This window comes from Taurulus bubalis (genome assembly GCF_910589615.1).
Source record: "Taurulus bubalis genome assembly, chromosome: 7".
Lineage (NCBI taxonomy): Eukaryota > Metazoa > Chordata > Actinopteri > Perciformes > Cottidae > Taurulus > Taurulus bubalis.
In genome coordinates, this window is record NC_136595.1 from 8959677 (window position 1) to 8985412 (window position 25736).

At 46.8% G+C, this 25736-nt stretch overlaps 1 protein-coding gene across 1 annotated transcript in view; it reads right to left on the reverse strand.

Moving 5' to 3' along the window:
• The window catches only part of pde4dip (phosphodiesterase 4D interacting protein), a gene marked incomplete at its 5' end in the record, with an annotated part of 29295 nt that extends 3883 nt beyond the window's left edge, over window positions 1–25412 (reverse strand). The window contains 32 exons of the mRNA XM_079220582.1: window positions 6–137; window positions 733–917; window positions 1110–1214; window positions 1374–1508; window positions 1628–1752; window positions 1896–2052; window positions 2856–2975; window positions 3202–3333; window positions 3802–4071; window positions 4910–5119; window positions 5273–5428; window positions 6016–6284; window positions 11629–11677; window positions 11779–12014; window positions 13026–13503; window positions 13755–13871; window positions 14105–14285; window positions 14398–14698; window positions 14882–15048; window positions 15895–15995; window positions 18768–18933; window positions 19182–19436; window positions 19514–19708; window positions 20209–20388; window positions 20528–20665; window positions 21009–21104; window positions 21365–21523; window positions 21609–21818; window positions 21932–22024; window positions 22216–22335; window positions 22430–22567; window positions 24135–25412. Coding sequence (XP_079076708.1) covers window positions 6–137; window positions 733–917; window positions 1110–1214; window positions 1374–1508; window positions 1628–1752; window positions 1896–2052; window positions 2856–2975; window positions 3202–3333; window positions 3802–4071; window positions 4910–5119; window positions 5273–5428; window positions 6016–6284; window positions 11629–11677; window positions 11779–12014; window positions 13026–13503; window positions 13755–13871; window positions 14105–14285; window positions 14398–14698; window positions 14882–15048; window positions 15895–15995; window positions 18768–18933; window positions 19182–19436; window positions 19514–19708; window positions 20209–20388; window positions 20528–20665; window positions 21009–21104; window positions 21365–21523; window positions 21609–21818; window positions 21932–22024; window positions 22216–22335; window positions 22430–22567; window positions 24135–25412 — 6654 coding nt within the window. The remainder of the gene's footprint in view (window positions 1–5; window positions 138–732; window positions 918–1109; window positions 1215–1373; window positions 1509–1627; window positions 1753–1895; window positions 2053–2855; window positions 2976–3201; window positions 3334–3801; window positions 4072–4909; window positions 5120–5272; window positions 5429–6015; window positions 6285–11628; window positions 11678–11778; window positions 12015–13025; window positions 13504–13754; window positions 13872–14104; window positions 14286–14397; window positions 14699–14881; window positions 15049–15894; window positions 15996–18767; window positions 18934–19181; window positions 19437–19513; window positions 19709–20208; window positions 20389–20527; window positions 20666–21008; window positions 21105–21364; window positions 21524–21608; window positions 21819–21931; window positions 22025–22215; window positions 22336–22429; window positions 22568–24134) is intronic.
• Between the last annotated feature and the right edge of the window lie 324 nt (window positions 25413–25736).

Below are 25736 nucleotides of genomic sequence, written 5' to 3' on the forward strand. Positions count from 1 at the left end.
CGTACCTGCTTGGTTTCCCCGGAGCTCGGTAGAGCTGCTCTCCAGAACATCCGCAGCAGAGCGCCGGCCTCCTCCAGGATCTCTCTTAAGGTTTTAGTGTCAGACAGCAGCTTGCTGACAGAACCCGAATCTGACGGCTGTGAGACACACACACACACACACACACACACACACACACACACACACACACACACACACAGTTAACAATACGTTCAACTAATGGTTAATCTAGCAGCTATCCCCACGTTTTTTTTTTTATTAATTATGTCGTCCAAGAAAGCACAACTTTTTGTTTTTTGAAGTTAAAGGTCTTAGTGACCAGCAGCTAAAAGTAGTCATTTAATAATAATGTAAATAAAGAAAAACAAGAGTAGAGATGGAATAAACTATATAAAGCTGCAGTTAATTTTTCAAGGTTTATTAATATTTCATAATGGCATTTTTCACATAGAAATATATTTTGTTGTTCTTCATAAAAGTGTTGGTGTCATTGCCCCGTCGACCTTCAGCCACTCATATCTTTACAGCACTTTAGTTTCAATACCAAATGTACTGGGGGAAAAAACTGTTTGATGGAAATGATCTTTTTGAGGTGATACTAAAAGATCGCCTGACAACACATACAGACTGCACAGATTGTCTCGTGGAGTGTTTCATTTGTACATAAACAAAACTTTCATTAGCTGCTCCAGCCACATCAGGATCACCTCGTCTGTGTTCTTTCTCTCTCACCTGATGCAGGCCGAACTCCTGAGGGGCGCTCAGGGAATAAAATGTGTTCTCCATCTTGCGGAGGAGAGCGCTGCCCTCCAGGATCTGCTGCTGCAGAGCCTTGAAGTCATCGACATGGCCCACCGCATGGCGGCCATCACGGTTGGCGAAGGAGCCGTCGGGGGCCTGGCCCTGCAGGGTCGAGGCTGCGGGGGCCAAGGAAAATAAGAGAATAAGTAAGGAACAGGAGAATCTGATACGTTAATGAGCAAAGAAAAAGGCTGTTGGGAAGATCTGGAGGTCAAGTAGGTGAACTGTGGGTTTGCTTTCATAAATAAAGATGCCCGTTTCAGGAAGAACTGTTCACACAGTTAAGTGCTGAATGTGAGGTTCCTCACCTTGACCGGCTGCTCCAGGTTCTGCTGCATGTTTCTGTGCAGGATGTCGAGGAGAGGAAGGACTGATGAGCCCAGTGTCTCTCACAGGGGGGGAGGGAACGTTTTCTGTGGAGGAAGATTCCCATCAGTACTGAGCTGCGAAGGTCTCCTTCTCAATATGGCATCTTTCTCAGTTATTGAGCTCCAAAGGATTCATTTTTCTTGAACTACTATCTTTACCCCATCTTATTTCAACCTGCTGTCGGGTGTGTCGGCCATACTGACCGTTGAAGAGCTGTCTCCTGGACCGAGGCTGTGTGTCGACCTGTCCGCTCAGCTGCTGCTCCAGCTGAACGTGCAGCTCTCTGGGGTCAAAGGTCGCAGTGCCGCGTCCAAGTTTGGCACCGTCAGCGGCCCGACCTGCTTGGAAAACGCACAAACACGGGACGAGTTATGCAAAGGGAAGATCTTTGCAGCTGCAGTTTAGCTCAGTTTAGCGGCTTAAGATGTCTCTGGAAGGCCGTGTTGCCGTCTCTTACCTGCGTGTGTGTTCGTGTTGACTCCACACACTCTTTGGTGCACATGCAGCTCACACTGAAGAGAGTGGACCAGACTGCGGCTCTCACAGAGCTGCTGTTGGAGGACGCTCACCTCATGCTGGAGTCTAAGAAAACACACACACACACACACATGAAATCATAGGTTATTAGGTTATATAAGCAGCTCTAAAAGATCTAAAAGTCAGCTCTTGCACTCCTATACTCGTGAGGAGCCTCCTGGATGTGATACATGCTCTCTAGCACACACCTGTTGATGGCTTCCTGGTTCTTCTGTCTGTCCTGTTTCAGTTCTGAAATCTCTTCACTGCGAGTGTCAGCCTCAGTTTGCAGCTTCCTGCTTTTCTCCGCCCACTTCTCTGCCTCTAGCTCAGCCTCCCTCAGCTGATCAGCATCCTTGCTGCCCTCTGCAGGGGACACAGGGCATTGCATTTTTACATTATACTGATAGTACTGAGCATGGCAAGTTATTTAGCCCTGAACAGAACCTAAACTGATGCCAGGAAAAGTGCATCGAGTAGAGGGCAGGTCTCCACCAGGTGTGTCACCCTCTCCCTTATAGTCGAGATGGCAGCGAAGAAGAGGAAAACAGGAATTTATTCATCTTGTGTCTAACTGCAGTGGATAATATCATAACATATTGCAGATGTAATCTGCTGATTCTCCGGTTCAAAATGAGACCAAACGTTTTCAATAAATGATAGTTTTTGTGAGGCACAACAAAGGCTAAGCTGTGGCCTGCAACAGACTAGGGAAGGCTCATTTTAAGCTTTGCCGATTATTGAAAAATTCCTTGTTGATCACTTGCAGTCCTTAGCAACCGGTAGAGTGGAATGAGGAGTCAGCTGTCAATGGCGGTAAAAAACTGTCAATGAAAAAGTTTTTCCCAAAATTGTGAATCACCCCGACCGCAAGAGATCCTTGAGCATACAGTGATGAATAAATACAGAAAAAAATCAGGCTGGTGGGTCAAGTAGTATTTGAGATTAGCCATGGACAGGCGGACACACACACGGACACACACACACACACACACACACACACACACACACACACACACACACACACACTGTACAACTTAACGCATGATCTCTCCACAGGCTTATGTCTGGCGGAGATAATAACTTCTGTGCGATCGCAGGCCTAAAAGCTTTCAATCTGCTTAATACAACTTCATGGATTTCTCTCGACAGTGGGCATCGGACTGTACCTCTGGTGGCCTGTTTGAGCTGGTTCTGCAGACTGACGTTCTCTTCCTTCAGAAGCCGGATCTCGCTGGACAGCTGGCCGACCGAGTCCAGGCCCTGGATGTAGATGTTGGTAGGAGCACCTGGAGAAGACGTGGACGCGTTAGGCATGCCATATTTATCATGCGAAAGGTAACATGCTAACAAGCTAGTGTTATGCATATATAAGTGTTATATTAAATATCTACAAATTACATTGCATTTTCCAGAATAGGACAAATTAAGATATTATCTGTGTGTGTGTGTGTGTGTGTGTGTGTGTGTGTGTGTGTGTGTGTGTGTGTGTGTGTGTGTGTGTGTGTGTGTTACCTTTCTCACTGGCGGTGTGAGCCAGTCTCTCCTCCAGCTGCTGCCGGAGACGATCGTTGGTCTGGATGGAGTCCTCCAGTCTCTGTCTCAGACTCCTGATCTCTCTCAGGTGCTCTTTCATCAAGTCTGAACCTAGAACAGAAACACGATTCAGAACCTGCTTTTAGAGACCTCTAGTCACACTGTAAATTTAAAAACACAAAGATGGATGAATGGAAAAACCAACACAGGTATTGAAGGACCACCATTTATGCACCAACTAAAAGGTTGTATCTGGCCTTTATTAGCCACCAGCCTTTACATTTTTGTGTGCTTATAATTACTTTTAATTCACTCTTTTTTAATACTGGCTCATATTTAAGAATCCACGATACATAATCAGTTAAAATGTTATCTTGTCGAGGTTTCTGATAATGCAGCACAACAAGCGTATTAAGTGGAAGAGCAAGTACTGCAGAAACAAGTAGGAATAATGGAACAAAAGCTCTAAAGCTCAAAAGTCCACTTATTCGTTTTTAGAGCTTTCAACTGCATCTCATGGTCTTCACTTGGTGTATGAGCTGGTAGTTCAAAGCTCCAGTGTTTAATTTAAGCATCTACCTGTGTTACTGGCGCCGGACTGGTACCCCGAGGAGCCTGACGACAGGTCAGCTCCGAGTCTCACCGGTCGGGTACCGTAGCTCATATCCCACAATGCACTGCTCTCCAACAGACTGGGCCCCGCATTCATTGCCGAGCTGGCGTCCAGGCTGCTGTTGAAAGGAGAAGGCTGGTACCCGTGGAAGGAGAGAGGCAGGAAGGCAGAGGAGTCGGGCTGCTGGTGGGCAAACGGGAAACCTTGAAGAGGTTTGGACTGTGGAGTAGAAAACCCTGAAGAAGAAGATAAAGTCACAGGAAAGAAAGTTAATACAGTTAAACAGGCAAAGAACCAAGCCTGACAGAGATAGATGCTTAGTCTTCGTGAGATACAAAGCAAGACTGAAAGAGAGATGAAGGGATTTCTTTTGACAGAGCGATCGACTTAATCAGCCAAATGATATCGGTCAACTTTCGTGTTTCTCAAAAGCTCCCTCCCTCATTAGTGTTTAAAAATCACAGCAGATCCTTCTCAAGCTGGGGGCTCTGTGTTCATCAAGCATCCAATGACGATTACTTCATGAGAGAGAAAGTGAAGGGTGTTAAATACACAGGCAGAGGGACGAGGAGAGGAAAAGAGAATAAAGCCTGGATGCAGCCGGGTTAACATCCATAATCCTCATACTGATGGAGAGGCAGCTACACAGCTAATCCTTTTCGTCTGTGCAAACATTATTACATTGAGCAGCGAGCTTCACATGCAGACAACAATGATTTAGTTGTTTCGTGCTGGGAGAATACTGCTCAATGTGCTCAATCTCCAAATTAATTTAAAAGAAATACGCCATGACTCTTTGGAGGATTGACCTTTTGACCTAGAGTAGCTTGGGAAGACGCTAAATTTAGCACGCTGGCTGGAAAAAGTTCACCATCTTCTTCAGCGTATGTGTGTGCAAAATAAAAGTTGCAACTGTTTTCACAAGTTTCCTTGCCTACCAATGGCTGGATTTGGGGCTTTTGATATTCAGTCTGGTGTGATGCACACACAGGTGTTATTGAGCATCAAACACACAGTTAGTTCACACGGTCCCATACGCAAACTCATGGATGCACAAGTCATGTGCCGACGCACTCTCATTGTCTCCCAGCTGCCTTTGTAACATCTGCAGCTCCTGATGCACCTCAGCCAGGGAGAAACCCAGTCCCCCGTTGCCTGGGTAACGGGTGCGCAGGGTTGCGGGGTGGGGATGGAAGGGCAAAGGTACCCTCTGGGTGGAGGAAGAGGAGGAGAAAAAGGAGGGGGGAGTGTGGAAGGGGGCAGAGGTGAAGACGGAGGCTGGAGCTGAGAGGAGGAGAAGAAGAATGAAGCACAAGAGTGAAAGAGAGAAACAGGAAAGAGGCGGGTCAGAGGCGCGAGGCGCAGGCGTAACAACGCGGCAGAAAAGTCGAAGGGTCTCCTTTGCGGCCTGGGTTGCACTCAGGAGCCCGTTCCTACCTGTCTGACTCTGCATGTCCGCGGGCTTTTGTGGCGAGCTGGGGAAACGCATGCTGGGGCAGCTGAGGCTGCAGGACTGGGTGCTATGGGAGGAGGTGATGGATGGAGGTACAGACGACGCATGACGTGACATGGCGCCACTGTGGGAGTGGCAATCTGGAAATGAAGAGAGCCCGCGGTCACTCAAGGACGTGATGGATGGAGCGTGCGTGTTTGACCACAGACCACTTCTGTATTTAAAAGCATCACATTGAGCCAGGATATTTTGAATATAGTGTGTATAGATTAAAAGTGTGAGGCTGGTGTTGTGCCAGACATTTCTTATTGTCCGTGAATCTCAAGTGCGGAGCAAAATCCAACAGTGAATGTACTTACGAACAAGTATTGTGTCTGTGTATTCAGTCCTTGTGTATGTTCTTCCTCTGTGCCCTTGAACTGCATTGTCGTCAATTAAAACGCATCAGTGAGCCACGCCGTGTTCCTCCATTACAAGCACAAGATGTGGATCAATCCACCGTTATGAAAAATAGTCCCCAACAAAATGACCGTGGTCAGCTGTTTGTTTTTTTATGATACTATATATTTGCGTGTGTTGTTGTATTGATTACGTCTCCCGACACTTATACGTATACCATCCAGGTCCTGCATGTGTTATGCATCAGTGTACAAATGGATGATGATGATGATGATGATGATGATGATGATGATGATGATGATGATGATGATGGGTGTCACGTTCTCACCTGTGCCGACTCTGGCGGACGTCTGCGTGTCCTTCTGATCGAGCTCGCTGGCAGCGTCCACGTCGGAGCATTGATCCAGGTCCTCGTTCGTGGACCCGTGCTCGTCGGACACATAGGAGTTGCGATCCGATTGGTCGGTGGTGTCGGAGAGGGCGTGGCTGCTGCAGGGCGTGTCGGAGCGCTGATGGTGATGATGATGGTGGTGCTGGTTTAGTTTGGTGCGGAGAGACTCGATGACTTTGTCTTTCTGCTGCAGCTCCTTACTAAGCCTGTAACACACACACACACACACACACACACACACACACACACACACACACACACACACACACACACACACACACACACACACATATACTATTAATATGTGGTTTAATTATCACTAATCCATCTACTTTCTTCCAGACCGCTTTAACTTAGTACAACCCATACATGCACAGTACATCACAAAACCTGTTTTCTTTAGGTTTTTCTTTTTTGGACTATCAGGATAAATCTGGGTAGGAAAGTTACAAACCAGCTATTACTCCTCCCTCATTTCCACCACTGAGTTGCCTTTGAGCAAATAAGCCATTAACGCCCATCTGCACAAAAAAATGTTGGTCTTAATCATATCTAACAAACAAAATCTTCCTCTTTTCATTCCCTGAATAATAATAAAATGAGGGTCCTTGTCACCAAAAAAGTTTGAGAACCACTGATTTAACCGATCAAACTTTTCAATTTGAAAGGTTATGCATTAATACTTAATATATCACATACTGTTGGGACCAGTTGGTCTGGACCCGAACATACATCAAAATATACCTTAAGTTGCTCCTGCGCTGGTCTATCCGATCAGTTTTTGTTACACACTTGTCAACTACGCACAGAAACACGAAATCTTAAGAAAACCACCAGTTTTTGAAAAACTAATATCTATAAAACTGAAAAAGATAAATGGAGAGAACGGCTGCATCAGCTGCCCAGGTTGTGACTCAAAGGATGAAGAGCATTAATGAGTGACGATATACCAGGTGTGTGAGCCTGCTGATCTGCACTGTCCCACAGAGGCTTTGTGGACTGCATCGCGTTGCTTTAGTGGAAGCCTCTTAGTGACTTGCGCCTACATGACGCTGCATCGCATCACACGGGGAGAAAGTGCAGACTTGCGCTTTTCACAAGAAGAACGTCACACTGACTGTGATACGCATGAATGAAAACAAACTAGAAGGGCAGACATGGAGAGGAAAGACAAGACAACAAGACACACAATACAATACACTCACACATATGGGTACGCAGTGTGTCCCCAACAGCTGATATAATTAATGGTGTCATGTTGGTACATAGATGCTGAGATGGAGGCCATTCATCTAAATCAATGGCAAACTGGTACACACACTGACAACACACACACACACACACACACACACACACACACACACACACACACACACACACACACTATGTTGTAATGTTTAAAATGTTCTACATGAATAAGCTATTATCATGGTTATTCCATGAGGGTTTTCTTCCTTTCTTTCTGTGACCGTCTTACTTTTGGAGTTGTGTGAGCAATGTCCTCCTCTCCCTGTCGGTGAGTTTCTTCAGCAGCAGCAGTTCTCTCTCCTGGGCCTTCCACTCCCACAGAGAGAAGGAGAACAGAGAGTCTCTGTACAGCGGGCTGCTTCTCGACAGCATGCCCTTCCACAAAGGAGCCATCGGGCCCCTCGGGGGCCCTCTGCTTCACCTGGCCGGCGGCCCTCACTGCCTGGGCTACTGGCTGACCATCCCTACCCCTCTCTCTCTCTCTCAGACTCCTGGGTCGTTTAAGTTTCTCCTCCCAGCCGTGTCTCCAGAGGTAACCGAGCGTGGCTCATTAGCTTTGCGGCTGAGGTGCTGACCTCGGCCTGTGAGAGGCAGCAGGTACAGCGGACAGGCAGAGCGTGAGTGCCGGATAAAAGGATGAAGGGATGACGGAGCGTGTGAAAAGCAGAGCAAATCCTCAGATTAAGTTGGGGCTTCCCAGGGAGATAGATTTTGGTGACTTCCTTCTCACACACATTCACACATAGATCCTGGGTGTGTGTGTGTGTGTGCCGGGACCACAGGTGGTAACCCAAATAAATCCCAAACCAGATTCTAAGGATACAAAGACGAGCACGTGGAGGGTGCAGACCGGAGCCAAGACGTTTATCAGGATTTTGACGTCCAAAACGTTGATGTAGATCCAACCGCAGCGGATCAGTCAAAGGGTTTGATGACAGGAACAGCTGTCAGCAGAGATCAAGAAAATTGTATTCCGAGTGCAGCTCAGCACGGTTTTGAGATTTAACCCCACGAGCTGAGGTGACGCATGAAATGAATTGAAAGGCTTAAATGGAAAATTACTATATAATGACTATAAATAGCTCTGTGGTGAGCGAAGAACTGAATCAAGTGCCTGAGGAAACTCTGGCTCTTCCTCTTTGTTTGTTTACTGCTAAATCTTTCTCTTTCCGCTGTTGCCCGTCTCCGGTCGCAAAATAAGCCTTTTTTCCCCCAATTGAAGGCTTGAATAGGGTCCCTCAAAGGAAAGCCTCTTATTACCACTCTGGACTCCAACCTATCCTGCCAGGGAACGCAGCAGCAGCCCTGCGGGAGAGATGTAGTGACGAAAGAGCAACACGCAGAGGGAGGAGAGGGATGTGCGTATAAACGGACGTCCGGATCCCCAGGGCCCGTGCGTTCACGCTGCACTGCCCATCAGAGAAGGAGAGGAACGGGAGCCGAATGAATGAACGTCCACAAAGCAGCACTTCCTCCTCCTTCCTTCCGCTTGCTTGTGCATCTGTCCACCTGCAAAAACAAGCCTCCTCTCTGGCGCAAGAAGGGACTTCATGAATAAGATAACGCTTCTTTACAGGATGTGTCGAGGAGTTGAGATTGAGAAGAAAAAAGAGAAGAGGGCGCTTTACACCAGATGGAGAGTTTACATCCAGCTTTAGCTTGCAGAAAATCCAAGAAGTAATAACAAGTACGTGGAATAGCAGATAAATTCAAATAAAAAATGCTTTATCCTCTGTCCACAAATACAAATAAAATCCAGGTTTCTGAGGGGAGGATCTTACATAATGCAGATCAGAGCTGGATGTGTAGCACCATGTGCTGCTCCCGATACACTGAAGCAAGCTGATGCTCTCCGTGGAGCTACGTCCTGCTGCTGCCTCACGTTTTCCTCTCTCCCTCCCTCTCTCCCTCCCTCCCTCCCTCTGCGTTTAGCTGCTCGTGACCTATTTCCCTCCCATTGGAGGTCTTAATAACTTAACCTGATTAAAGGCTATGTCAACATGCTTGGAGCCCAACACAAGCAGCAAAAGCCTCGGCAGCAGTGCACACACACACACACACACACACACACACACACACACACACACACACACACACACACACACACACACACACACACACACTTTCATTCCCATAATGCACATTTTAATTGCTGCCATGATTATGTTCACTGACAATGCTTTTTTATCCACCATAATTAAGTGTATTCTCCTTATTACGTAATTATTTTTTTTTTAACTAATCGAGGACGCATCCCATTCCTTTCAAAGCAAATGCGCTATATATATTTTTATATATATCGGGACACCTTGTCATGCATTATTGCCACCTGATTGTGTGTGCACCTACATGTTCACACTGAGACTGTGTGACATGTACAATGGTGTGATTTAAGTTAATGCATAGACCCCCCCCCTCCCGACACACACACACACAACTTGTATGTATACTGCGAATCAGAGGGGCGGTTTAAATGAGATGGCTGTCGCAGACTCACAGGAAACACACTCAATAAATCTCCTTCACATCTGGTCGGCCATCTGTGCTACAACATGATGTTAGATGACTGCAGGTCTCTCTCTCTCTCTCTCTCTCTCTTTCTCTCTCTCTCTCTCTCTCTCTCTCTCTCTCTCTCTCTCTCTCTCTCTTTCTCTCTCTCTCTCTCTCTCTCCACAGAGCATTGTTTGTTTGTGTGTTTGACCCAGTACTCACCCGTTCTAACTGGTCAAGCTTAAAGGGCCATCACAGTGTTTTTTTGCAGGTTTTCATGCAGTAACAGCCCATCATCTGTCAGCTATTTTATTTGTATTTTATTCAAATTTAAGTGAATGAATGAAATTAATAATTTTTTTTCCTGCCTTTTCAGGCAGCCTTGTGACTCTTTTCCTCTAACCCAGGTACGACGTTAAGAAGCAGAATTAGATGTTACAAATGACTGAACATCCAGGACATTCATCAGACGGCCACAAGTTGGGCTTTGAGCTTTTCCCTAAAAGAGACAGAGCCGCTTTTGAAATACTCGTAAAATAGTCCCAAATATTCATGCTGAGGTTTGTGGATTGTTGAGAGTGACGGTAGCAACATTATATAATTATTTATTTTGTCTCATACAAAGAATACTGGTATGTTGTTCATTCTGTAATAAACAAAGACATCTACAGCAGGACTCCAGACTTTTTTTTGTTTCTCTTGTGTAACTTGTGTTTGTCCTGATCTCACTGGTGCTGTCCTTTAGTTTTTTCCTCTTTTTTTTCTCTCCCCTCGGTCATGCCGTCTGCCTAATTAGTCGACCGATCGACCGGACAGCTAAGGTCCTCGCTGGGACATCGGCGGAGCCCTGCAGGTCACGACCCCGCTGCAGAAATTAATGAGCTGTGTGGTTTGGATGAGTGTGTGGTGGTGGTGGTGGTGGGTGTGGGACGGGCCAATCGCGGCTCTGCCCTGCAGGACTTTGTGGTTTCGTAATGCAGGGCTGTCAGAGCAGCTGACTTAACAAGTTGCTGAAGGGCCCAACGAGACGTCCTGCCAGCTGCGACTACCAGCAGCGGGAAACAGGACTTGGCATGGCGTGTAAGCAAAAAGAAGGGCGAAAGAAACCAAATAAGGCGTGTGGCACAGAGGCAACGAAGATATAAAATGAAGACTTTCTCAGATTTCATCTGCAGTTAGCACAGAAACATTTAGTTTGAACGACTCTGTCTAATCGTAGAAATGTGTAACGTAATATATGTTGTGATTCCCATTTCAAGTGTAACCTGTATCACGGCATTCACAATGACAACTGGGAAAGGTAAGGAAGTTCTAGACAGAGGCCATCACTACAACAAGGCGAGGGTCAGCTGACATAAAGAGGCGGCCCAAGGCTAATAATTAAAGAAGCTCACAAACTTAATGAATTAATGAAGAAGGCACAGCTCAATGCTAGTGTAATATATATAACGGAGTAGATAGAAATCTTTTTTGGTTTGTTGTTTCTAAATGTGTTTCAAAATTGATTTTCTATCAATACTGCCAATTAATTCATAAGGGGGTACATCTGTTAGTAAGATGACTATCCCCCCTACCCCCCTAATTAATTATCCAGTTAGGTCATTAACTATCCAGGGAAATCATCGCTCATTATCGAGTGAACATGAGGAACAAATGTCACGCACCAATACTTTCCATTGACCAACATGGAGTCTGCTGTTACGCAGAACTCGAGACGCAACACACACACACACACACACACACACACACACACACACACACACACACACACACACACACACACACACACACTGATGAGTGTGTTTCACTGACCGAATGGCGAGCAGCTCGGTCTTCTCATCTGGATCTTCAGGTTGATCTCCTGTCAGAGATACGATAACATCCTTTGCGTTCATATTTCTCTCATCACACTGTCAATAAATCACATGTAATATCTCAAGTGATATTACATGAACCACTCACGTCCGCTGATCTTTGCGCTGACCCGCTGCGCCAGAGCGCCGCCCTGGGCCAGCTGGTCCCTGAAGCTCTGGCCCATGTAGTAGTCGATGTCGTTGGCCCTCAGCAGCTCCTCGAAGGCCTTGGTGGTGTCCCCCAGGTGCTGGGTGAGGATGCTGCACACACCCCGGCCCTCCCTCAGCCGCTGGCGCAGGTGAGACAGCTCTCTGGCCTGAGCCTGGATCAGAGTGTCGAATTTACTACAAAGAGGAACAGAAATGAACGTTGCATATTTTAATCCTGACAATCTGTGGTACATACATGGAAAAACTCAAAAGTGTCCCTCAAACCAACCGCTGGTGTTGAGGTTTACTATCGAGATCAGCTACTCTTCCTTTAGGTCCACAAGAACATTTGTCATTATATAATATTTGAATCATGTACTGTTTTAGTCAGGGCAGTGTCATTAGAAATCATCTTCATTTTAGACTTAAAAAATAAAATAAAGATGTTCCAATAAACGTCTCGTATGGTTAGTTTAGTTTAGTTTAGTTAGCTTGTCCTGTCTGAAGACACTTTAGCTACACTGCACCATTTGTGAGGCAATGCCCAAATGTAAAGACATAAAAACATGTTTAATGAACTAAAGATGAATAATACTTTTTGATAGCAGATGGCCCCTGTGGCCTTTTTAAATGTATTTTTTAATGACTAAGACATTTTTCTCAACAATCAATAATGCTCTAAAGTTGAGTAACTGCAACCGTAAATTGTGGATATTGTGGATGTTTTGGTATTTGTATATATATATATGTATATATATATATAGACGTATGTATTAACAGGGGGACCTGAATCCGCCCTTAAATGACGGCATCAAAGCATCACTGTAGCTACAGTTTGGTCTCACATGGCAAATGGGTTCACATTCTCGTGTCAGTTAATCCCCTCCGACTGCTGAGTTTACATAAAAACATCTGTGGTTACGCCTGATGAACATGGACTGATACTGACGGGATGCTGAGTGCCTGCAGTGATTAAAGGATCACTGTACATCAAGGAGAGGCTGATAGGTACTGAAAATAAGTTTCACCAATTTTATCAAGGATCATACCAGTATTTGTACATATTTGTGGGTTGGAAGCCCAAACGTATGTGCAAAAAGCACTGAACAAGTGAGTTTTTCATAATATGTCCCCTTTAATAAAAAAAGGAACATATTTCCTGCTGTATTTCATGAATCAACTTTCCAAATAAAAAGGAAATTGTACCCCGGCCAGGTGGCTGACTTTAAGTCCTCGCTGACAGACTTTTTGCCTCCTTTCCTCAGCTGGTCCTCCAGTGCGTCCACGCGGGACACCAGCTCCTGGAGGCCCTTGTCCGGGTGAAGGTGGCGGGGCGAAGCCAGAGGGCCTCCGTCGGAGGACTGCCAGCCCTCGTCCTCCTCCGCCCCGCTCTGGGAGGGCGAGGCCTGGAAGGACCAGTTGACCTTGCGAGGCGTGGAGGGCCCGCAGTCGCTGGAGGTGGAGAGGGATCGAAGGCGGCTCTGCAGCCCGCGGATCACTCCCTGAGAACGGGACAGCTGGGAGCGAAGGTCCTCGACGAGGCGCTGGAGAGAGGACATCTCGTCTCCTTCCCCGGAGCTCTGGGCGGTGGCTTTGGTGAAGGCGGAGCTGCTGCTGCTGCTGCCGGCGGGCCACCACTGGGAGCCGCAGTCCAGAGACGTGCACATCTCCAGGTCATCGAACTCTGTCAGGGAACAGCAGCCGTCAGCAAAACTACCCAACTATTTCACAAGGTGGGTTTTTAACTGTACGAACCACTAAACATGTGAATGTGCAGATACTACAGTTCACACCAACTGTTCTTTGCTTCCATCTAGTGTTTGAATGATGCTACTACTACTATAATTTGTTTTCAATTTGAGTTTCCTCTACTTTTTCTGCGAATCACCACAGAAAACCTCCTACAGGTCCTCATGTATAGCGTGTCTGTCGTACCTGGGCTGCTGGTGTCTTCCCTCTCAGCCTCGTTCTCACTGCGGCCGCAGGTCTCGTAGCCCATGTCCTGCAGGTCCACCTGGATCTGCTTACTGTCCTGCTGCACTGCGGTCTCCGCTGCAGAGACACAGAATGAGAAGAAGAAGAAGAAGAAGAAGAAGAAGAAGAAGAAGAAGAAGAAGAAGAAGAAGAAGAAGAAGAAGAAGCAGCTTTACTCACTGGCATCCTTTTTGTATAACTGATGTGTTCATTTTGCTTATTTTCCCTAAATAGATATAGGCGCAATCACAGATGAGGGACACAACACATAACACTTCAAGTATGAGCCGTCCGCCTGTCCGTCCACTCACTGAGCAGCTCCCTGTAGTCTTTGAGCTGCTCGGCCTGGGCCTGCACCGTGGCTTCCGACACCATCAGCCTCTCCTGCAGCTCTTTGCTCTTCTGCTGCTGCAGACGGACCGTCTTCTCACGCGTCACAGAGGACACGGCGCCCTGCGGCTGGCCGGCCGCCAGCTCGCTGTCCAGGACATCCTGGACCACAAAACAGGAACAGACACAAAGAAAACTCTTTTGTGAGGTCGGCTTTATTTGTTGGGACAGCTGTTGTCCTCGAGGAACAGTGTGTTCTACGGAGCGGCCTCACCTGTGAGGAGTTGGCGAGCAGGTGCAGCGACTCGGGTCTGTTGGCTCTCTGCTCGTCAACAGTCTGGATATTGGTCTCCGACGTGGAGAGCTCGCCTTCCCAAGCGTCCCACATCTCAGAGCTTTCCTCCTCCTCTTCATCCTCCTCCGTCCCTTCTATGGTCACATCCAACTCCTCCTCCTCCTCCTCCTCCTCCTCCTCCTGGTCCTCCTCCTCACTCTGTTTACTGTCGGGCTGCGGGCCTTCACTCAGCTGATGCCTCAAACCTCCGTTCTCTGCCTGCAGGCTGAACAGAGCTTTCCTTTGAAGCAGAGAGATAGTGTAGAAGTAAATTAAATGTCAGAGATAGAGATGGAGGGTTAGGAACAGGTTCAATAGAAGTGTGGGGTAATTACCTCCACCAAGGCGATTCTGTGTCCGCTTTAATGGAAGTAGACACACAAACAATACTTGGGCCCATTCAGCATTATCGTAATCGTCTTACCTCATCTGTGAAAGTGAAGAGAAGCCGGCCTTCTCCAGTTGAGCCTTCAGCTCCCCCAGCTCTCTCTCCACCGCCCTCTTCTGCTCCACCAGCTGTTTGACCTCCGTCAGTCCCTGACCTTCAAACAACAGGTCCTGGGATGGAGGCTTTCCTGTACCTCCAAAGGCCTGTTGACAAGTCAGATTGGATAATATGCTATGAGCCTCCGGGGTGCCACTTACTGTACGAGCACAGCCAGGCAAAATGACATGCATGTTATTGAATACATAATTCTTAGTGCAAATGAGATCCAAGATAAACGATCAAAGTAGCTTCATGCCTCGTAAAATGCCAGCCGTCAGACATTAACCTGTTTCCTGCCTTCAGTTAATTTGAATAGTTGCACCGAGGCTCCTAACAAGACGTTTAAAGTGAATTTTAAGATACTTTGTATATACTTTGTATGCATTTGATCATTGTGTTGCCTTCATCTGGATGTTGTAGAGGTTAAAATAACAGACTTTATGCTGCATGAAATGAAATGATCACAAACTCATAAGATAAACTCCAAAAGCTGAATCTTTCTCAGTGATCCAGTGAAAACGCATGAAGGGCCAGAACTTTGTGAATACCACTTCACAACAAGTTAATAAATAAGGATTGTGTTCAAGAAAACATCGAGGGAAATATCCCAAAATTCTACATCAATAAATAAAGAGTCAAAAACTACAAATGACTCTTAATTGATAACTATTCAAACTAAAATCATCTCATTCATTACCCTCAGATTGAAGCTTCTGAGATGATAAATGCATCCCCTCTCAGACTGAAAGTGGAGTCCATCGTGAGATGTTTAGCATCCATTCCCTTTAAATAGCCTCAAAGCTATGATAAAAATATTTATATAAACAGTATATGTATATTTATATCTTCAGGAAAATTAGCTGTATAACTTGGGTTTAGAATGACAGATGGGAATCAAGGGTCAGTCGACATCAGAGCTTCATTAGAGTTCACTCTACCTTGGTGTTGGCCACGGACTGGACCCTCAGCTTGGACTCCTCTTCGTCAACGCTCTCAGTGCACTCGCTGTCCAGACCCTCATCGGCATCGCCTTCGTCCTCGGAGCTCAGCTCTACGCGAAGCAGGAGAAGGAGTTAGAATCTCTACCACCACAAGAACGTCTTTTACATTTCTCTCATCCTCAGGTTGCTGGAAACCATTCTACAGAGTGTCACACTGTCAGCACCGAGAAAACATCTGTATACTTCTGACACAGCTGGTCATCCAGTCCGCTGACCTGCTGACATTCTCCTTTTTTCCTCACGATGTAATGTGTAGCGTCTGAACAGCTCGCAGTTCACCGATACCAGGATCGTTGTGTTTTTAAGTACTCTTGCTTGTTTTCAGTGTGAAGTCACTGAAGAATGCTTCAGGAGCAGAATAGGTTGTTAGAAGGGATGGATTTAGAATGTTTAAGATGTTTAAACAGAACAGGATTATGGGTAATCACAGCCATAATGGTGAGCTAAATCCTGGCCAAGACTTTTATGAAATGTCCTGTTGTTGAAATGAACGACAGGCCGCTCTCTAATTAACATCCTCAAGGCCATATTCTTTTCCCAGAGCGATGTAACCCTCCACATTTCATTACTACTTGCATTTGGGTTCTTGGATTTTCAGGCTGTAGAAACCAATGAAGTCATGGCCTCAGTATTGTTTATGTGGGGTTTTCTTTCTACCGTTACACACTAATTAGTGGGTTTTTAAATTGGTTTGATTTATTGGGATATTCTCGACAACATTTTTCATATATGGGACTGTTTTAAGCGAAAAAAGGATCAGGATAAATTAAAGTAAAATGAGAGGAATGGAATGTTTTTCATTTCAGACAATCATGTGAGGGAAAATATAGTTGTGAAATGATTAAATATCATTCAGGTTGGGAGTGAATATTTAGAAAATTCTCAATATGGCCCTATTATGTTTACAAATTAGTAATATATTTTGTACGTTCTATAAAGTGACATTCAAGTTGGCGTGAGAGGTGTTTTACACAGAAAAGGGGGCTCGTGTTCCTCTGAAACTGGACTTCTTATAAGTTACTGTGAGTTTGAATACAAGGTACACATGAGTGTGAATATACATGTAGTGGAGACAGATCTACTGTAAGGATGGGAAGTCAAAAAACATGGAATATATTCCGCAGGCGTATTTATTGAACAACTCAATTACATGTAAAGGTTTGAAAATGTATAAATAAACTATAATATCTGCATTACAGCAGATGTGGGAACAAAACTTTTATGGAGTCTGCGCAGACACACACTTTACATTCTTCAGCTTTACGGAAAGAAAGAAGCATTCATACTTACTGTGCTCCAGTGTGACACTCTGATACTCGTTCATTTTCAATTACAGAGATTGTTGGCTGTTGAATTGCACATTGACTGCATCGAGTCTCATTGAATCACAAAATAAACATCTAACATCTAAACATTTCCTCCATAAAAGACAGCTGTAAAGTAAGTATACATATTCATAATCACATGAAGGCAATGTGGAATGTGCTTATATTTTCATATTGTTCAGTGAAACAAAATGTGAGTTGTTGTTTTTTGCAGCACTCAGAAACCGGCTCATTCAGGATGCTGGACATGCAAAGGCACCCACACGTCCACAAGGCAGGTCAAATATGCAAATATGCTGGAGTACGTAACCACATACGTAAACACATGTACAGCCCCATTGAACAGAGTGAGTTATGCTTTGAGTCATACAAAAAATTAAATATCCTGAAGAGAAACAAAACAATTAAATAAAACCTGGACATCACTCAGGATAAAAGCGTGAAGAGCTTTCTTCCAAAATGACAAAAAATATTTAAATAAAAATAAAAACTGTGTATATTTACAAAATTAATTATTAAAAGAAATATAATTACCATCAAGTTGATTAATGTGCGTTTTGATGAATATTTGTACTGCTTCTTCCTCTTCTTCCTTTGTACTTGTGTATCAATCATTTAACGTATTTTCTATTTTTGTTGTTGTTGTTGTTGTTGTTGTATTCTGGAAATGGACCTCCACCACTCTCTGTTTGGTAGGGAGCCAGTTCCTTCTATACTCAACTAACCTAAAGCTATTGATTACAGTCATGATCACTCACATGATATTGAACCAAAATGTCAGCCTCTTCTTGCCTTATTATATTATATTATATATATATATATATATATATATATATATATATATATATATATATATATATATATACACACAATATTATTTTTAAAATTTATATTGCGAACTTAAAAGGACCAGTGTGTAGAATGTAGTGACATCTATGATCAACTGAATACCGCTCCCAATGCCTGAGAACTACGACGGCAGTGAAAGGCCCTCCCCTGGAGCCAGGGTTTGGTTTGTCCGCTCTGGGCTACTGTAGAAACATGGCGTTGCAACATGGAGGACTCCGTGAAGAGGACTCGCTCCGTATGTAGATACGAAGGGACAATTCTAAGCTAACGAACACGATTCTTAGTTTCAGGTGATTATACACAAATGGAAACATATTTATGAAAACTATTTTCCATTTCTGCTAAAAGATCCTACACATTATACCGTTAAAATGGTTGGAGCTGTGAGGCTATTTGCTCTTGAACAATGCAAAGTTTGTCAGGTTTGAGTCATCATGCCAATTGTTATTAAAACTGCTACAATTACCTGTATTATGAAATAAAAGATTTAAACAAAAAGTGTTAAGAAGCGTGCAGAACAAACATATTCAGTACTGTTTACACCCACAAGTTCCCATGTGTTAAATCTTGTTAAATCAGTGTGAGCAGCACCACAGCGGGACACCCAGAGCCGTTACAGATACTGTCCCATGCTTCTCTGATGCCCACCTCCAAACTCAGGCTGCCTGCCAGTGGGCCGGTCTCGGCCCAGGATGGGGCCTCTGGCTGGGGAACCGTCCCGTTGGACCAAGCTCTCCCTCAGCTCCTGGACCTCCTGGGTCAACCGCTCTACCAGCGAGAGACCGCAGGGCTCCACCATCTGCCTCTGGAAGTCCTGCAGAACCACACAGACACACACACAGACAATCAGCAGAAACAGGGATGTTACATTCGGTTTATTTTAACTAATAATGTTGTCTGAGTCTCTCATTTTGAGGTAAATATTTTTTTAAAAAGCTCTTTCGAAGCTGGATAAGTACTATGTTTTGAATATTGTCTTCTTATATGAGAATATAAAGTATGAGTATGTTAAAACTAAACTACAAACATGACATGGAATTCAAAACGATCCCTCTCACTGACCCTGATGATCTCCTCCTTCACATGCAGTGTCCTGGTGAGGGCGTCCACCCTGCTGGCCTGAGTCCGGCTCAGCTCCTGGCTCTCCTTCCCCCTCCTCAGAGCCAGACGCAGCTCCTCCTGCACCGCCTGGAGGTCCAGAGCTGAGTCCAGTCCAGAGTCGGACCTCCATCCGACACCCGTGCTCAGCTGTTTGCGGAGCTCCTGGAGCCTGCCCGTCTGCTCGGTCATCACCTCACCGAGCCGGCCCGCCGAGTCCTAGTCGGGAGATCGGTGTCACTTGTTTCTGTATACGACTTTATATTAAACGCTTCCACTGAGCTACTCGGCTCTACCTGAATGTACTGGTCCCTGGAGCTGATGGTTCTGAGGAGGTTCTGGACCTGCTCCTGGTGCTCCTGGGCCTGGTGGGTCCGGTCGTCCAGCACTTCCTGGAAGAGGCGGTCTTTGAGCTGGAGGCGGACCTTCAGCTCCTCCAGAACGTCGCTGGGAGCTGATTGGATCTGATCCAGTAGGGAGCAGCGCAGGTCCTGCATCCGAGAAGAGAAGGAGGAACATGAATCCACAGCAGTAGACACAGGTTGCTATTTTGGTGCAGTTTTCAATGCATGTTAAATCTGACAATAAAGCAGAGATGCTGTGCTTCAAATGTGGTTTAACTCTGACATGTTGACATGTAAATTATTCTTTTGATTCTCATTAAGCTGTCTTGGTCCTCTGATGTATTGAGGGAAATGTGTGTGAGGATCTAGTTTAATAAGAAACAGTTATTAACTCGACATGACCTTTAGTCCCAATGACCACATTAGTGACAACATGACCCAGATTCCTTGAGTCTCAGATGATATATTTCCAATAACAGTGTGCCCTTATTTTGAAATTCTGGGGCTCTACTTATAACTGACAACCATGACCCTATGGCCACAGACGTAGTGAAAAGGACACGTTTTTTCAGCAGCTGCACTTGATTTAAATCTGCTTTGATTATAACGGACATTATTGTTTTTCAAAGGTCACTTCCTGTCTGTACCTGAGACTCCTGCGTGCGGGTGTGCAGCGCCCCCTGCAGCTGGCTGATGATGCCGTCTCTCTCTCTCAGGATGCTGCTCTGGCTCTCTTCGCTCTGCTGCTGCTGCCGCTGGACGCTCCTCCAGGCGTCGCACACCTGCTCCAGCTCCAAAGCCTTACCGCGCACCAGCACCTCCAGGCTCTGACACACACACACACAGAAGACCAACAATGAGAGGTGGTGGCGGCAGAGTGAGAGGGAGAAGACATGCACTTTCTGTGTGTTTGTGTGTGTGTGTGTGTGTGTGTGTGTGTGTGTGTGTGTGTGTGTGTGTTCTCACAGTGATGGTCTCCTCGTTGTTTGACAGGACGCAGCGCTGCCTCTCCAGGTCTCTCTCCTTTTCTCGGAGCAGCAGCTGAAGACGACGAGTGTCCTCCTCTTTCTCCTCCATTCTGCGGAACTTGTCGTCCAGCGCTCGCTGGTGGTTGGACGGAGAGAAAAAAGAAAACATCAATCATCACTGAACCTGATAGTTTAGGTGTGGCCTTAAACCGCAGAGCAGTCCGTTTTGAAAACTAGGAGTCTTCCAAAATGGGCACTAAAGGTTTCGGATTTCTCATCTCAGTGAGGCATTTTCCTGATTAAATAAAGGTTAAAACAATGGAGGAAAATAATATTCTGTATTTTCCGATTTGGTTATATTTAGTGCACAAAAAGAATCGGATGGTATTATGATGTTTGGAGCTAAAATTACAGGGCTAAAAACTAGCTCACAGGATGAACACTGTATGTGTGTATGTGTGTGCGTTTGTTTCGTTTACCTCCAGAGCTTGGTCTCTCTCCTTGATGCGCTGCCGGAGTTTCTGAAGCAGAGCGTCTCTCTTCTCCTTTGGATCCTCCAACAGCTCACAGTAGTTCTGATTGAAAACAAACAGTTAGTCAGCGCACACCAATTTAAAAATAAGAGCTTAGAATACACACTCTGTGTGTGTGTGTGTGTGTGTGTGTTCGTCATAAAAACAACAATTTAGGCGCGGCCTGGGGTGGACCTCAAAACCTCTCTGTCTCTCTACTGGGACATTTGAAAACAAATACGTGGCCTCTATGTGAAACTGAATGTTTGTCAGTACTGGTTTATCTAGAAGCTTTAGAGAGCAGTGGTTTTCAGTTGTCTGACCTCTATCAGCTGCTCTTTGGTCAGCAGGGACATCCTCAGCTCTCCGATGGTCCTCTCTCTCTCCTCGTCCTGCCTCTCTCTCTCCCCCTCGGCCTCCCTCCGCTGCTCCTCTCTCTCCTGCTGGGCCGATCGGGCCTTCTCCAGAGCCAGCTGCAGATCCTGCACACACGTCAAAGTCAGCGACAAAGAGCCAAGATGCTCGTTAAAAACTACTGACAAAACGGTCACGCCCGTCTTCTCTCACCTGGTTGTGCCTCTCCGTCTCCCTCCTGTGCTGCAGCGCCCCCTGCAGGTCCTTCTCCAGCCTCTGCAGGGCTCGGCTCAGGTCCTCCTGCGTCCTGCCCGCCTGCCGCTGCGCCCGCTGACCGGCCTGCAGCTCCAGCTGAGCCTGGAAGAGAGACGCCTGCAGGGCCAGGACCTCGCCATGACCGCGAATGCTGTCCGCGCCCGACACCTGCAGGTCACGGATTGGATATCTATTGGCTCTGGTGTGAATCTGTGTCATCCTGTATAGTATGCAAATGAAGAGGCTCCACGGTGGTATCAGTCAGTGCACGGAGGACAAACCTGCAGCTGCTGCAGCTGGTTGCGGTTGGCGAGCTCTTTGAGAGAACACAGCATCTTATTCTGCTCCTCAATCACCCGATGCAGCTCTGCAGCCTGCACACACACACACACACACAGTTTAACAATTAAACTGTGCTTTGTGTTTCCTCTTTTGACACAACTATGTTCAGTCTTTTCTTTCTCTGTCTAAATCTATTGCTTTCTGTCTTTGTTTTTTAAATATCTTTTCTGTCTGTCTGTCCATCTATCCATCTACCTATCTGTCTGTCTGTCTGTCTCTCTACCTCTGTCTCCTTGGAGTTGGCGGCATCAGTGATGTTCTGGATGCTTCTCTCCTGCCGCTGGGCTTCCTCTCGGGCCGAACGCAGCTCCAACTCCATCTCACCGAGATGCTCCTGCAGCTTCTACACACACACACAAACAAACAAAAGCCTTGCTGTAGACCTGAACGACTGGTGCTCAGATGGGAGCGAGGAGCAGGTCTGGAGGTGTTCGTACCTGGTTCCTGGTCTCGCTCTCTCGGATCTTGGTTTGGAGCGAGTGGACCTGGTCCTGGGCCTTCTGCAGCTCGCCCACACACTGACCCGCATCGCTCTCATAGTGACTGAGCTGGCTCTGCTGCTCGTCAATCACCTTCTGAGAGACAAAACACAGGACAGCTAACAGTGAACATGTGTCGGAGTTATACTGGATATGTGGTTCTTCCCCCCTCCCCCTCACTCTTAACATTATTAATCTTAATAACAAGTGATGGGGATAAATAATCAGCGGTGAGAAGCTGGACACACACACACACACACACACACACACGGTTATAAGTGCATCGCTCCTGCAGCTGTTGATGATGGAGTGAAAGTGGGAAAGCGATGCCAGCAAACTGCTGGATGACTTCCTGGGGAAGCGGCTGTTGCTGCGGCAACATGTTGTTGACTTCCTTGTTTTTGTGATCTGTGTCATGGTGTGACATCACTGGGCCCTTTGAGGCTGTGTGTGGGACCTTAATACAGCTGCTTTAAGCGGGGCCCACAACAACACGGGGTGAGACCGAAGAACGGTGACCGAATTATTAAAAAAAATATATTTTTGAAATGATTAAAATGGTGTATAGTTATTGTGAAAAATTTCGGACAGAATTCTCACAACGCGACGGCTTCGATCCACTTCAAATCGACATTAAAGGAGATGAGACTCCGGTTACACGGGCTGACCTGTGCCTTCTCTACCGTTAAACCCTGAAACAGACCTCTGGGGCAAAAGGTCAGCAGTTAGAGACATCTAGTTTTGACACAGTGTCAAAGAGTGTAAACTCCCTCATTAATAAACTCCCTCATTAATACCAGTGAGAGGTCTTTTGTGCAGGCTGTGTATATATAATATATACACACACACACACATATATTGTGTTATAACAGACCAATGAACCAACATGACAGAGCAGAACAGAGCGGCCTTGTCTGCTCGCTCCTGGCCCACTGAACCACTTTCACACTGATCATCAGCATAACAATGGACGTTATGAAGCTGCAGCAGAGCGCTTCACACAGACTGACTGCTGCGGCGCTTGGAGACTGTTCCCATGGCCACGGCAAGGGTTGCTAGGATACAGACGAGGAAGAGCATGTATGCTCCCCGAGAGGGTAATCAAGGCAGCGAGTGTGTTCAGCGTTCCCCACCGCGAAGGAGATGAGTGAGGCAGGAAATCCAGAGGGGTTTCGACCTCGGCCAGTCGGGATGAGCACATCAGATCGTGTCGCTCATTTCTCAGCTCACAATACAAATTCACTAATAAGTGAAGAAACAGAATCCTCTAAATAAATTCCTATTTGAACTGTAAATTATAGTTTAACTCAGATTTCTGATTTAATGATTTTTTGTTTATCGGATTTTCCTTTCTTTTATAATTGAAATGGGAAACATAAAAAAAAAAGAAAAAGGGACAATCCAAAACATTTTTGCATTGCTCTCCCATAAAGTTTGGAGATTTGAAAAAGACAAATAAAAAACTAATAAAAAAGAATGGTCAAAATTGAAGCTGCAGAGGCCGGGAAGTCCTGACGTTTGGTATTTGGTATTGGTAAATTCTTTACAAAACCCATAATGCAGCTCATCCTGGTCTTACTGTCCTGCTTAAATGAAAGCCAGAGATGCAACACTGACAGGATCAACTACAGTGAGGTCACAGGTCAACCAGGTCCTCGTCTACCTGCTGAAAGCGAAACGGGCCGCACGGAACATAATCATCCAGCCACTGCTCCTCCATCTCGTCCATCTCCGCCTGTAGCTCCTGCTGGGGACACGAGGTCACGATCTCCGGGACGGGCCGGTGGGAGTACAGCTCACAGTCCGCCGCCCCTCCACAGGGCGACCTCAGTTGGATGGGCAGGGGCAGCGACAGGCCTGGCTCCAGTTTGGCTTTGCCCAGAACCGGGAGCTTGCTGCCCCTTTGGGACTTCACCGGCCGGTACTCCCAGCCCCTCAGGAGGCTCAGCATCACCTCCAGCCCAGAGAGGGAGCCCTCACTCGGGGGTTTGTCCCAGGGAGTGTCCCTTCTCGCTTGAGCCTCGTCTGGACCGGTGTCGTCTCTTTCCTTGTGGTTCACAGGAAGGCAACTCACGTCCACGGCGGTGTCGAGGGATTCCACGGACGATGCCGGGCTGGGACTCGTCCCGTGGCACATGGTCTTATCCGTGTCCAACTCGGATGAAGAGGACTCAAAGGCCACCGCCGTGGCCTCGGACTCTTCGGAGGTTCTGGCGGGGTCCTCGACTCCCGGAGTGGCTGTTGAGTAGCGGGTGGACGGCCCGCAGGATGTGCTCCTGCGCCCAACCCTGCGAGGCACCTTGCACACCGCCTCGTAGTCGGAATCAGCGACACGGAGCACTGCACAACCCGTGCACCGCCTCGGCTTCTGGCCAGAGACAGGGTCTGCTCCTGGGCACTGGTGGTGGTGGTCATGATGGGGGTGGTGGTCCGGCTCCTCCTTATCAGCCCAGGATTCATACACCGAGTAAGTCAGATCATCCTGGATCATATCGGAGTATCTTCCGTCCTGCAGGGCCGACAGGTCCACCACAGGCGAGTCCTCAGACCCCGCACCGGTCCCGGCGACCACCACAACGGACCCAGGCGGAGCCAGGCTCCCATCCTCCTCCTCCGCCGCGTTGTTCTTCCGGTACAGGCCTCCGATGCACTGCCTCAGCCGGTCTTTCTCCAGCAGCAGCTTGTGGAGACGCTCCAGGGACAGCGCCTCCACGCGGGCGATGACCGTGTCGAAGCGGTACATGCGGTCCAGCATGAAGGCGCACTTGGAGCAGGCGAACTCCCTGCGGCCGTCCCGGGTCAGCTCGCGGCCCAGGGCGTGGGACAGCAGCACCTGCAGGTTGAGCTTGGCCGCCGGGTGGAAGATCCATCGGCGCTGGTTGCCGCAGAGCTCGCGGGCGCAGATCCGGCACGCCTCCTTCATCTTCACCACGTCCAGCATCACCAGAATGAACCGAGGGCCAATCAGAGGAGAGCGCTTTAGAGTCGATTAGATTTGTTTTGACGCTTCTGAAAGCTGTCGGTGGACTGAAGGATGAAAGAGTTCAGAGTAAAGTGTGGGATTGTTGACTGGACCTTTTGTGGTCCAGATGACTGTTTGTCTTTGTTGTTTTTTTCCCCCCAGATATATCTGGAACAAAAGTCTCATTCATGCTTGTGCAGAGGTGCTTTGATGTTTTTGTCGCTCTTCAGCCTCGGTCCTTCCGGTTCACATATCAAGTCCTGAATAGTCCTTATGAAAAGCAGGTGTTGTTAAGTTGAAGGT